We start from the raw sequence: 14,390 nt of genomic DNA, 5'->3' as shown, positions 1-14,390 counted from the left end.
ATCGATATCGATATGTCCATATCGCCCAACCCTTTTTTAACAATATCACACTCTCTCATACAGCGGTACAGTATGACCATGACCACACAAATAGTTATAGCTCGGCTCAGAAGCATTTAACATCAAAGATCGATAAATTAATGCGCTAAACTAAAGCCTGTCTTGAAACTTGGCTCATACTCAACCTTGAGGACTCAGGTTGAGGTAGGACTCTGACTTTTCTTTGGTAACTCCCCGGACTTGGGGACTAGACTACAACACTGCTTTTTTGTAACTTGGAACTTATAGGTACATAAAGTGTTTAATTCATGTTGGCATATTAGAAATAAAAGTCATTATTTAAAAAAATAAATTCTAAGCCATTTACGCACATGTGGCTGTTAAGAGTAACCAGCATCTAAATGTATGACCTCAAAGGTTAAACAGCTACTTCAATAAATACCGTGTGACATTATTGCTAAATAATATTGCTAACAATAGTTACTACATGCACAGTATAATTAAGTATATGTGTGAAATATCAAACCAAAGACCTTTGGTTGGTGTACCGACAACCAGAAGAAGAGCTATGGCCGATTATAGACATTGGTTTATTGTTGCTGCCAACGTACCAGTTCCCACATTTTGGGTTACATGATGTTGTAAAGACATTTGAAAACAGATCAATGTACTGTAGCTTTGTTCTAAACTGGTCAGACACTGCTTCACAATTGAAAAACTATGATTACAACAATCAGTCTCAAGTAATCTCATATATAAAATGTTCTTTGTATTTTGTTAACTGGCAATTTGTGGGTAAGCACTTTTAAAAACACTTCCTTGAATCATATGAGATCACAAGAAGAAGACGAGAAGAGTTTTCACCAGCCCTCAGTCAAAAAAACGGTCAGTCTAAAATAACCTCAGCGTGAGACATCACACCTCTGTGAGTATATCACGACATATGATTGAAACATTTTTCAGCTGAGATTGGTGAAAGAAAGCAGGTAGGTTTATTATTTATTTGTTTATTTATTTTATTATTCAATTGTATGAAGAACTTTTAAATCTGAGGATGTCTTTTTTTCCATTTCTAAAATACTGTAACATTTTATTTTTAGATTTGATGTGCAACTGTCTCAATAATTTGATAATTAAAAGTAGAATTTTAATTACATTAAATGTATATTATACAACAGAAAGAAAATGAAACACTTCTACGTGATCATCACAGCTCTGGCAGCAACAGCTCTGGCACAAGGTACACTACAGTTTTAAAATGTGTTACTGCTAAATCCACCAGATGCGTGTTCTGTCCGTCTCCGCTCCGCCACGGCAGCAGAGCTGATAGCTTTTTACTTTAGTCAATGTGTGTGCGTCTCAGCTCTGTCCCGGCTCCAGCAGTCCAGAGTCTTCTGCAAGGCTTCTATTTGTGCCGGATTAAGGTGCATCAATTTCAACACAATGACCTTATGTTTAATAAGGGTTTTTATACAGTTTTTTATGGCATACTGGATATCATATTATCTCACGCTGTTCTGCATGATATTGTAAATACAGCAGTAACTCCTTGGTCTCAGGACTCCAACTGTCCGTCGGCGCTGCTCTGTGAGGCTCTCTGATAAAGCTGCCTGCGAGTGTCGACTGGCGAGGGAGCACAGAGCCGTACCCGAGTGGAGTAGACATGCAATGCACACGTATCTGGTGGCAGTTCTGTGTTATAGTCTGTTATTCTCTAAAAATTTTTTTAACATTTGATCAAAGAGAAAAAAAGTTTGCCATAGTAATGAATTTAGAAGTCTAGTTTAATAGTTAATCATTTAGCCATCAAGTTACTGGTTAAATTAAAGTATACAGTATGACTAAGGCAGCTATATACATTTAAAACATATTTGGATTTAATGACAAAATGCTTTAACCTTCTTGTTTTACAAAGTTTTGCAACTGAAGTAAGACACTATTGTTTAAGATTTTTTGTTTGTTGATTTCAGGCTCTATTGAATGTAATTTCACTGAAGCTACTGGAACTCAGCAATGTTACGGAGCGGTGGGACAACTGTTGGTTTTTCACCTGCCAAACACTGCAGATACAGATGTAAGGTTGAAGAAAGACAAGAAATATATGATTTTAAAATCATACAAAAATCAGATAGAGAGTCTACATGAGGAATACGTCAATCACAGCAATCAGACTGAACTTTTCACCAAGGGAAGACTTGAATTAGGAAAAGCAACAAAGAAACACTCTGGAGACTACATGTTGGAAGAATATAGTGGAAATGGGAATTTCATAAGAAAAGTAAATGTGCACGTAGAAATTGAAGGTAAGTTAAATTGTATTTCAGTGTGTGACACTGATATGTCTTTATGTTATTGAAAGATCCTGTTCGACAGGAATCATTGTCCGTGTTAAAAATAAAGATGTAATGGTCACTTGCAGGAAAAAAGAGGCAAACGTTTTTTACTATACGTCTATATAGAGTATTGCTCTAGTGCAGGGATGTCAAACACACGGCCCGCAGGCCATGTCCAGCCCGACAGCAGGTTTCATCTAGCTCGCGAGACATTTTGGGAAGAAGGGGGAAATCTATTGAATGTATTGTATTTAGGATATTTTTTATAAATTAAATATTTTTAATATTTATTTTCCCCAAATAGTAATAAAAACCCATTCATAATTAGCAACGTAAAAGGGTAATATGATGATACAAAAATGAATTGAATGGGGCATTTAAACATAAAACGACAAGTGGCCGAGCGCATGAGCTGCTCCTGCGTTACATTAATCAGGAAACAGCCTGAACAAAAAGAAGAGAGAGAAGAGAGGTGACAGAACGCAGGTTTTCAAGAGAGATCAGAGGAGCAGCATTTCGTTAGTTTTATTTGCTCACAATGTGCCAGAATTGTATAAGAGCTAAGGGACTTAAACAAAGGCGCAAAGAGGTCTAGAGGTAGAGGTACTACAAAATGTAGTTACAAAATATTCATGAAACTTAAAAGATTTTTTCAGGAGTTAGTTTAACAATTAAAATAGGAATTTAAAAAAGCTATAGCTCCAAAAAGAACAAAGTTTAGGTTATTCTGCCCTGTATTTTGTACTGTAGGTACTTAACATGTTTCTTTGTGTTTGTCTTCCAGCTCCAGTGTCAAAGCCAGCTGTTTCTCAGATGTGTTCGTCAGAACAGATCAACATCAGCTGCTCCTCTGAGGGAGATGGAGTGGAGTTCCGTCTGACTTTAGACGGAAACTTACTCATGCAGACAAGAGACAACAGCCAGTTCCTGAACAGCAGTAGAGTTAACATACAATCTCTGACAGAGACTAGAACTACACAAGACGAACCCAGTCTTAAACACGTTACCATCAGCTTAAAGAGTCAGCTGGCTGGAAGCTTAACGTGTATTGTTTGGAACAATGTCAGCAGAGAAGAAACAGTTATTCAACTGAAAATCTGCACAGGTACAGTGGTTGACGATCCTACTAAAATCTTCATTTTGACTGTTCTTCAACTTTATCTAAATAAAACCAATCGACTATCAAATTCTTGTCGTAAAAAAAATAGTTATTAACTTTCATTTGACAACAAGTTTGAAGAACATAGGGTGCTGGTTTAGCTCAGTCAGTAGAGCAGGCGTCCCATCCACTGAGGCCACTGTCCTTGTAGCAGGATCAATAACAAATCCTGACAGTATTTGGAGCATGCCATGTCTGTAAAGCTCTTTAATAAAGGTGAACAGTAAAATAAAATCTGATACAGAGTTCAAATGTAGCTTTAAATGATAACTACACATTACCTTAAACTGTAAATCTATCTTGAACACTGGGAGGAAGGAGTATATATTCGACAGACATCTTTCTGGCTTTACAAATCAATCAATACATTTTTATTTGAATAGCGTCAACTCATAAGTGTTATCGCGAGACAATTTACAAAAAGCAGGTAAAATATCTTACTCTTTGTCTTTTAACATTACAAAAGAGCAGGTAAAAAGACCATACTCATTGTTATGTTACAAAAAGCAAGTAAAAGATCTTACTTAATGCTATATTACAAAGACTTAATTCATCCATCATGAACACTTTAGCAAAGCAGCAAAAGTTACAATGACTTGTCAATGTAAATGCCATCCTCTAATTTTGTTTGATATGTTTATATTTTTCAGGTATTTCCATCCTTGTTGTGTCTGTGGCTGTTACAGCAAGCTTTTTGGCTGTCCTCCTGGGATGTATTTTAATCATTCTCCGTAAAAACCAAACACCCTCAGCTGTTAATGAGGGTGAGTCTAAGATTTTTTTTTTATCATGTCCTCGTCTTTCTAAATAAGAAATGCAACATTAAGTAAGGTTATCATTGCTTGAATTATTGTTCTTCCACTTTTCATTTTGGATTTGTTCTACATCAATTTGACATAATGGAAATATTTTTTAAAGACTACCTTTAGAAAAGTAGAATGATGTCCTCTGTGTTAATTTACTAATCAAAAGCCCTCCCATTTCCCCTCTCTCTCTTTTGAGATGTTACAGGGAACCCTGAAGAGGACGTTATCTACGCCCATGAAAGAATAATACAAAACACAAGGACAACTGAACCCAACTCGCAGATTTCAACATAATCTTCTCCTAAAGAAGGGATCAAGCATCAGTCCAAGAATGTTACAAGTAATCTTTTTCTTTTGTGGCTTGGGCTGGCAAGAGTAAAATAATTTTGGCCAATTAATTCATGCCATGAAACCTCATCTACTTCTGTAATCTATGATCGTATCTGTATGGACTATTTTTCAATTTAATTCGATTCAAATACATTTATTAATCCGTTAGGAACAGTGCACATTTTACAGTTAATACTTTTGATTCTTTTTAAAATTGTGCTTCTTTGATTGATTTTAGCATTTAGTTTCCTTATATAACATTTCTATGATTGTATTCTTGTAATTATATGGCAGCTTAAGCAAATTCGTGAAACATGTATGAAAATGTTATCTGTTGTTTGTTTTTAAGTAAAATAAAGTATATTTCTTAAATGGATTATGTTCTCTTTTTCATATAAAAGATCAAACAAAATTCAAAATGAAAACAAATAAGACAATGATAAAGGTTACAACGTGACTGAGGCCAAGTATGCATGAGAATGATCCCGATTTTCATTTTCAAAAAAGTTCCCTATTCAGACGATATTTTGATTATAACAGCTGTTCACATGGCATCCTCAAAAATGACTGAAAACATTGTAGTATACATGCCAGACCAGTAATTGGCGTTGTGACTTTCTAATGAAACAATCGCATGTGCACATGCTCTTCCTTCTTCAGAGCAGTGGGTGTAAACATAGAGAAAAGGCAAACTCGCACACGTTTGTGTTGCAGACGATGAGGTGGGGTTGCTACTCGAAGTGACCCTGAACTACAAACAGTTAAATATTACTTACGTTTCTAGAAAAAAGTCGACTGGGAGTGAGCAGCAAAAACAGAATTCGGGATTTGGCCATTGTTGTTGAGTTGCACTTAATCATTCTCATATGGTAACAGCAACGAGCATGATGTGCGTAAGGTTACCGTTCTTGGGCAGAAAAGCGGTTTGCCAGTTTAAACAGTCAGAGACACTACCGTTTACAAAAGTTTGCACTCTTGACCGCATTTTTTAAAACCTTCTTTTGAGGCAACCAAAACACTAAGTAAAGGAAAAATCAATACACAACAAAAGGAAGCCATTTATGGATGAAATTGTTGTCGTGTAAACATGACCTTAAATAAGTAGGATCTACTTTAAGTGGAATATTGGTTCGTCATTTTATGTGAATATTTTTTGGAGTGTTATTTGACAAGATTTAAAAATATTTCAATAAGGTTTCCTCAAGCAAAACAAAACAAAGCATATTTTTTTATTTTACAGTGTGAGAAAAAAAGAGTCTTTTTGACATTGCTTTGTTCTTCAGGATTGGTATAAGATTTAGCAATGAGACTTGTCACTACTTGAGGGTGGGACCATGTAGTGTAAATGTGCTTTACATATGGTTTGATCATTTTGGAAGCTGCATATGAGAGACGATGTGCTTGCTTAATTTTTGTCTTGACTTTCAGGGATTTACTTTGTGTGCAGTAATGTGAGGGTTTCTTGAAGAACCATGCTGAAATGATTTGTAAAATACGTATGGTTTCCTTAAGTAAAAGAAACAAAGCACTGTTTTAGTTCTAAGATTTAGCAATGAGACTTGTCATTATTTGAGGGATGGACTATGTAGGGTCAACATGCTTTTTATAATAGCTGTTTCTTTACAGTGATGTTTTGTATAATAAATATTAACCCTTTCATTATATTCTTCTGTTGATTTCCTTGTATTGACTTTGAAAAGTGTAACTTTTTTAACAAGCACAAGATGGAGCCAACAGTCCTCACGTCACTACTTGATGATCATCAAACTTAACTTTTAATCTATTAAGTTAAAACCTCACTGATGCATCTGTCTGGAGGCATAAGGCCTCCTGGTGTATATTTTCATGATGATAAAAGAAAAACTGTTGGGAAAAATCAAGTTATCAGTTTGCTTTATTGTCATGGTAAATACGCTTAATGTTGACTGCAGTGGGAACACCAAGAGACACTTAATCATTTTCTCAACAATTTCAAATGAGGCACCACCCAATGTAGCAACAGAGCATTAAAAGAGCAGGTTTTTAAATGTCAGTCTCCAACAGTTAAATATGATATAACCTGAGAAAGTTTAGTGATGGGTTTAAGCAAAACATTGAAGAGAGCTAGGAAGTGGTTTTTTTATCTCCTTGACAATGAAAATAGTTAGTGTGAAAGTAAGCTGTGGTTTTTAGTTGTCATTCTATCACGTGGTTTGATTTTTGAATTACCTGAGTTGCTTGTAAGAATGGTTTGAGCTGCAGCAGTTTCCTTGTTGAATATATTGATGGGTTTGAAATCAAGTATTTTTCATTCTGTGTGAAAACCAGGAAGTGTTAGTGTCTTCATGTGTTCTTTGCAGAAAAAAGGCTTATGCTATAACATAAGATATTAACGGCCGAAATTCACAAGTTTATAGCCTGGTTCAAAAAAACAAAAAAGCGCGTAGATGAGCTGATTGACGGGCAGACCTGATGTAGCTGTTGGTCAAGAGGCTAAAAACCCACCCACCCATTCTTTTTACGGTTGAAACAATCAGTTAGTTTATTTTTTTGGCATTTTTCATGTAAGTGTTGACACTGTGCAGCACAGACCACGTTCCAAATGTCACACAGGAACTTTATCGTTATTTCTTTTCAGAACTGTTTTTTCCCAGGTAAACAACGTTTCGCCATTCAGCTACAAAATATCGAGTTAATATTTCAGTTCGGCAAGAGCGATAAAACGATAATGATAATCATCGCGATATGATTTTTCCTAATATAAATATAAAAAATGTTCAATAAAAGGTTGATAGATTTAAATATGTGATTACACTATCACACCACTGGAAAAAGGGGGGGGGGCTTGTTGCCACCTGACATTAAAGAAAAGAACAAAAAGTCTGAAATGAAGATCTGAGCGATAGCCACACCTAAGAAAACAATGAGCCTACCAGCTCAAAGTAGAAGAAAACATCGTCGACAAGACGACAAGAAAGGCCGCTCCATTTCAGGAGTTTGGAGATAGTTTGGCTATTTACAGTCCGACAAAAACGAGTAACATGCTCTGTTAACTGTGCCGAAGACAAGTGCAGCTAAAACGGGCAACACCACTAACATTTCCCAGTGTTTGAAATAAAATCAACCGTTAGAACACAGAGAGAAAGAAATCAACAAACGTCCCAAACAAGTGTTAGTGTGGACCTTATTGTAAAAAAATATAAACAGGGTGTGGACCCACAGTAAACACCAGGCCAGTAAGTGTGACTCCCCAGCAGCAAATGGTCAAATCAGCGTTTTCCAGCTCTGTGCACTGCGCTTATGATGGTGAAATGTCTCTGTTTAATTACAGTTTGTCATGTTCTGACAATAAAGAATAATTAAACCATAGTTAATCATGTGGTTTCTTCAACTTTCACTCAGGAGCAAAAATCAGCCTTTAAATGTTAAAGAATAAATGATTTGACAATTATCATGATAATTATCGATATCGATATGTCCATATCGCCCAACCCTTTTTTAACAATATCACACTCTCTCATACAGCGGTACAGTATGACCATGACCACACAAATAGTTATAGCTCGGCTCAGAAGCATTTAACATCAAAGATCGATAAATTAATGCGCTAAACTAAAGCCTGTCTTGAAACTTGGCTCATACTCAACCTTGAGGACTCAGGTTGAGGTAGGACTCTGACTTTTCTTTGGTAACTCCCCGGACTTGGGGACTAGACTACAACACTGCTTTTTTGTAACTTGGAACTTATAGGTACATAAAGTGTTTAATTCATGTTGGCATATTAGAAATAAAAGTCATTATTTAAAAAAATAAATTCTAAGCCATTTACGCACATGTGGCTGTTAAGAGTAACCAGCATCTAAATGTATGACCTCAAAGGTTAAACAGCTACTTCAATAAATACCGTGTGACATTATTGCTAAATAATATTGCTAACAATAGTTACTACATGCACAGTATAATTAAGTATATGTGTGAAATATCAAACCAAAGACCTTTGGTTGGTGTACCGACAACCAGAAGAAGAGCTATGGCCGATTATAGACATTGGTTTATTGTTGCTGCCAACGTACCAGTTCCCACATTTTGGGTTACATGATGTTGTAAAGACATTTGAAAACAGATCAATGTACTGTAGCTTTGTTCTAAACTGGTCAGACACTGCTTCACAATTGAAAAACTATGATTACAACAATCAGTCTCAAGTAATCTCATATATAAAATGTTCTTTGTATTTTGTTAACTGGCAATTTGTGGGTAAGCACTTTTAAAAACACTTCCTTGAATCATATGAGATCACAAGAAGAAGACGAGAAGAGTTTTCACCAGCCCTCAGTCAAAAAAACGGTCAGTCTAAAATAACCTCAGCGTGAGACATCACACCTCTGTGAGTATATCACGACATATGATTGAAACATTTTTCAGCTGAGATTGGTGAAAGAAAGCAGGTAGGTTTATTATTTATTTGTTTATTTATTTTATTATTCAATTGTATGAAGAACTTTTAAATCTGAGGATGTCTTTTTTTCCATTTCTAAAATACTGTAACATTTTATTTTTAGATTTGATGTGCAACTGTCTCAATAATTTGATAATTAAAAGTAGAATTTTAATTACATTAAATGTATATTATACAACAGAAAGAAAATGAAACACTTCTACGTGATCATCACAGCTCTGGCAGCAACAGCTCTGGCACAAGGTACACTACAGTTTTAAAATGTGTTACTGCTAAATCCACCAGATGCGTGTTCTGTCCGTCTCCGCTCCGCCACGGCAGCAGAGCTGATAGCTTTTTACTTTAGTCAATGTGTGTGCGTCTCAGCTCTGTCCCGGCTCCAGCAGTCCAGAGTCTTCTGCAAGGCTTCTATTTGTGCCGGATTAAGGTGCATCAATTTCAACACAATGACCTTATGTTTAATAAGGGTTTTTATACAGTTTTTTATGGCATACTGGATATCATATTATCTCACGCTGTTCTGCATGATATTGTAAATACAGCAGTAACTCCTTGGTCTCAGGACTCCAACTGTCCGTCGGCGCTGCTCTGTGAGGCTCTCTGATAAAGCTGCCTGCGAGTGTCGACTGGCGAGGGAGCACAGAGCCGTACCCGAGTGGAGTAGACATGCAATGCACACGTATCTGGTGGCAGTTCTGTGTTATAGTCTGTTATTCTCTAAAAATTTTTTTAACATTTGATCAAAGAGAAAAAAAGTTTGCCATAGTAATGAATTTAGAAGTCTAGTTTAATAGTTAATCATTTAGCCATCAAGTTACTGGTTAAATTAAAGTATACAGTATGACTAAGGCAGCTATATACATTTAAAACATATTTGGATTTAATGACAAAATGCTTTAACCTTCTTGTTTTACAAAGTTTTGCAACTGAAGTAAGACACTATTGTTTAAGATTTTTTGTTTGTTGATTTCAGGCTCTATTGAATGTAATTTCACTGAAGCTACTGGAACTCAGCAATGTTACGGAGCGGTGGGACAACTGTTGGTTTTTCACCTGCCAAACACTGCAGATACAGATGTAAGGTTGAAGAAAGACAAGAAATATATGATTTTAAAATCATACAAAAATCAGATAGAGAGTCTACATGAGGAATACGTCAATCACAGCAATCAGACTGAACTTTTCACCAAGGGAAGACTTGAATTAGGAAAAGCAACAAAGAAACACTCTGGAGACTACATGTTGGAAGAATATAGTGGAAATGGGAATTTCATAAGAAAAGTAAATGTGCACGTAGAAATTGAAGGTAAGTTAAATTGTATTTCAGTGTGTGACACTGATATGTCTTTATGTTATTGAAAGATCCTGTTCGACAGGAATCATTGTCCGTGTTAAAAATAAAGATGTAATGGTCACTTGCAGGAAAAAAGAGGCAAACGTTTTTTACTATACGTCTATATAGAGTATTGCTCTAGTGCAGGGATGTCAAACACACGGCCCGCAGGCCATGTCCAGCCCGACAGCAGGTTTCATCTAGCTCGCGAGACATTTTGGGAAGAAGGGGGAAATCTATTGAATGTATTGTATTTAGGATATTTTTTATAAATTAAATATTTTTAATATTTATTTTCCCCAAATAGTAATAAAAACCCATTCATAATTAGCAACGTAAAAGGGTAATATGATGATACAAAAATGAATTGAATGGGGCATTTAAACATAAAACGACAAGTGGCCGAGCGCATGAGCTGCTCCTGCGTTACATTAATCAGGAAACAGCCTGAACAAAAAGAAGAGAGAGAAGAGAGGTGACAGAACGCAGGTTTTCAAGAGAGATCAGAGGAGCAGCATTTCGTTAGTTTTATTTGCTCACAATGTGCCAGAATTGTATAAGAGCTAAGGGACTTAAACAAAGGCGCAAAGAGGTCTAGAGGTAGAGGTACTACAAAATGTAGTTACAAAATATTCATGAAACTTAAAAGATTTTTTCAGGAGTTAGTTTAACAATTAAAATAGGAATTTAAAAAAGCTATAGCTCCAAAAAGAACAAAGTTTAGGTTATTCTGCCCTGTATTTTGTACTGTAGGTACTTAACATGTTTCTTTGTGTTTGTCTTCCAGCTCCAGTGTCAAAGCCAGCTGTTTCTCAGATGTGTTCGTCAGAACAGATCAACATCAGCTGCTCCTCTGAGGGAGATGGAGTGGAGTTCCGTCTGACTTTAGACGGAAACTTACTCATGCAGACAAGAGACAACAGCCAGTTCCTGAACAGCAGTAGAGTTAACATACAATCTCTGACAGAGACTAGAACTACACAAGACGAACCCAGTCTTAAACACGTTACCATCAGCTTAAAGAGTCAGCTGGCTGGAAGCTTAACGTGTATTGTTTGGAACAATGTCAGCAGAGAAGAAACAGTTATTCAACTGAAAATCTGCACAGGTACAGTGGTTGACGATCCTACTAAAATCTTCATTTTGACTGTTCTTCAACTTTATCTAAATAAAACCAATCGACTATCAAATTCTTGTCGTAAAAAAAATAGTTATTAACTTTCATTTGACAACAAGTTTGAAGAACATAGGGTGCTGGTTTAGCTCAGTCAGTAGAGCAGGCGTCCCATCCACTGAGGCCACTGTCCTTGTAGCAGGATCAATAACAAATCCTGACAGTATTTGGAGCATGCCATGTCTGTAAAGCTCTTTAATAAAGGTGAACAGTAAAATAAAATCTGATACAGAGTTCAAATGTAGCTTTAAATGATAACTACACATTACCTTAAACTGTAAATCTATCTTGAACACTGGGAGGAAGGAGTATATATTCGACAGACATCTTTCTGGCTTTACAAATCAATCAATACATTTTTATTTGAATAGCGTCAACTCATAAGTGTTATCGCGAGACAATTTACAAAAAGCAGGTAAAATATCTTACTCTTTGTCTTTTAACATTACAAAAGAGCAGGTAAAAAGACCATACTCATTGTTATGTTACAAAAAGCAAGTAAAAGATCTTACTTAATGCTATATTACAAAGACTTAATTCATCCATCATGAACACTTTAGCAAAGCAGCAAAAGTTACAATGACTTGTCAATGTAAATGCCATCCTCTAATTTTGTTTGATATGTTTATATTTTTCAGGTATTTCCATCCTTGTTGTGTCTGTGGCTGTTACAGCAAGCTTTTTGGCTGTCCTCCTGGGATGTATTTTAATCATTCTCCGTAAAAACCAAACACCCTCAGCTGTTAATGAGGGTGAGTCTAAGATTTTTTTTTTATCATGTCCTCGTCTTTCTAAATAAGAAATGCAACATTAAGTAAGGTTATCATTGCTTGAATTATTGTTCTTCCACTTTTCATTTTGGATTTGTTCTACATCAATTTGACATAATGGAAATATTTTTTAAAGACTACCTTTAGAAAAGTAGAATGATGTCCTCTGTGTTAATTTACTAATCAAAAGCCCTCCCATTTCCCCTCTCTCTCTTTTGAGATGTTACAGGGAACCCTGAAGAGGACGTTATCTACGCCCATGAAAGAATAATACAAAACACAAGGACAACTGAACCCAACTCGCAGATTTCAACATAATCTTCTCCTAAAGAAGGGATCAAGCATCAGTCCAAGAATGTTACAAGTAATCTTTTTCTTTTGTGGCTTGGGCTGGCAAGAGTAAAATAATTTTGGCCAATTAATTCATGCCATGAAACCTCATCTACTTCTGTAATCTATGATCGTATCTGTATGGACTATTTTTCAATTTAATTCGATTCAAATACATTTATTAATCCGTTAGGAACAGTGCACATTTTACAGTTAATACTTTTGATTCTTTTTAAAATTGTGCTTCTTTGATTGATTTTAGCATTTAGTTTCCTTATATAACATTTCTATGATTGTATTCTTGTAATTATATGGCAGCTTAAGCAAATTCGTGAAACATGTATGAAAATGTTATCTGTTGTTTGTTTTTAAGTAAAATAAAGTATATTTCTTAAATGGATTATGTTCTCTTTTTCATATAAAAGATCAAACAAAATTCAAAATGAAAACAAATAAGACAATGCTAAAGGTTACAACGTGACTGAGGCCAAGTATGCATGAGAATGATCCCGATTTTCATTTTCAAAAAAGTTCCCTATTCAGACGATATTTTGATTATAACAGCTGTTCACATGGCATCCTCAAAAATGACTGAAAACATTGTAGTATACATGCCAGACCAGTAATTGGCGTTGTGACTTTCTAATGAAACAATCGCATGTGCACATGCTCTTCCTTCTTCAGAGCAGTGGGTGTAAACATAGAGAAAAGGCAAACTCGCACACGTTTGTGTTGCAGACGATGAGGTGGGGTTGCTACTCGAAGTGACCCTGAACTACAAACAGTTAAATATTACTTACGTTTCTAGAAAAAAGTAGACTGGAGCAAAAACAGAATTCGGGATTTGGCCATTGTTGTTGAGTTGCACTTAATCATTCTCATAAGGTAACAGCAACGAGCATGATGTGCGTAAGGTTACCGTTCTTGGGCAGAAAAGCGGTTTGCCAGTTTGAACAGTCAGAGACACTACTGTTTACAAAAGTTTGCACTCTTGACCGCATTTTTTAAAACCCTCTTTTGAGGCAACCAAAACACCAAGTAAAGGAACAATCAATACACAACAAAAGGAAGCCATTTATGGATGAAATTGTTGTCGTGTAAACATGACCTTAAATAAGTAGGATCTACTTTAAGTGGAATATTGGTTCGTCATTTTATGTGAATATTTTTTGGAGTGTTATTTGACAAGATTTAAAAATATTTCAATAAGGTTTCCTCAAGCAAAACAAAACAAAGCATATTTTTTATTTTTTTATTTTACAGTGTGAGAAAAAAAGAGTCTTTTTGACATTGCTTTGTTCTTCAGGATTGGTATAAGATTTAGCAATGAGACTTGTCACTACTTGAGGGTGGGACCATGTAGTGTAAATGTGCTTTACATATGGTTTGATCATTTTGGAAGCTGCATATGAGAGACGATGTGCTTGCTTAATTTTTGTCTTGACTTTCAGGGATTTACTTTGTGTGCAGTAATGTGAGGGTTTCTTGAAGAACCATGCTGAAATGATTTGTAAAATACGTATGGTTTCCTTAAGTAAAAGAAACAAAGCACTGTTTTAGTTCTAAGATTTAGCAATGAGACTTGTCATTATTTGAGGGATGGACTATGTAGGGTCAACATGCTTTTTATAATAGCTGTTTCTTTACAGTGATGTTTTGTATAATAAATATTAACCCTTTCATTATATTCTTCTGTTGATTTCCTTGTATTGACTTT

General features: G+C 35.6%; 3 protein-coding genes across 7 annotated transcripts in view; 2 read left to right on the top strand and 1 right to left on the bottom strand.

Annotated features, from left to right (window-relative positions):
• Positions 1–14,390, bottom strand: part of LOC109987309 (organic cation/carnitine transporter 2) — a 96,641-nt gene that overhangs the window by 30,034 nt on the left and 52,217 nt on the right. The gene's annotated exons all lie outside the window — the stretch shown is intronic.
• On the top strand, positions 372–5,004 carry LOC109987313 (uncharacterized). 2 transcript variants are annotated; one of them, XM_065962668.1, is made up of 6 exons: positions 372–986; positions 1,179–1,240; positions 1,971–2,303; positions 3,118–3,438; positions 4,143–4,256; positions 4,504–5,004. In XM_065962668.1, exons 2-6 carry the CDS (start codon positions 1,186–1,188, stop codon positions 4,590–4,592), a joined length of 912 nt encoding a protein of 303 aa, XP_065818740.1. In that variant the 5' UTR covers positions 372–986; positions 1,179–1,185; the 3' UTR covers positions 4,593–5,004. The 2 variants fall into 2 exon arrangements, with proteins under 2 accessions (XP_065818740.1, XP_065818739.1); XM_065962667.1 differs by having other exon boundaries at positions 374–986; positions 4,495–5,004.
• Positions 8,441–13,073, top strand: LOC110004228 (uncharacterized). 2 transcript variants are annotated; one of them, XM_065962670.1, is made up of 6 exons: positions 8,441–9,055; positions 9,248–9,309; positions 10,040–10,372; positions 11,187–11,507; positions 12,212–12,325; positions 12,573–13,073. In XM_065962670.1, the coding sequence occupies exons 2-6, from the start codon at positions 9,255–9,257 to the stop codon at positions 12,659–12,661; spliced, it is 912 nt and encodes a 303-aa protein (XP_065818742.1). In that variant the 5' UTR covers positions 8,441–9,055; positions 9,248–9,254; the 3' UTR covers positions 12,662–13,073. The 2 variants fall into 2 exon arrangements, with proteins under 2 accessions (XP_065818742.1, XP_065818741.1); XM_065962669.1 differs by having other exon boundaries at positions 8,443–9,055; positions 12,564–13,073.

This window comes from Labrus bergylta, chromosome 14 (assembly GCF_963930695.1).
Source record: "Labrus bergylta chromosome 14, fLabBer1.1, whole genome shotgun sequence".
Lineage (NCBI taxonomy): Eukaryota > Metazoa > Chordata > Actinopteri > Labriformes > Labridae > Labrus > Labrus bergylta.
The sequence above is the reverse complement of the archived record's forward strand: the minus strand, read 5'-3'. Positions and strand labels throughout refer to the sequence as shown.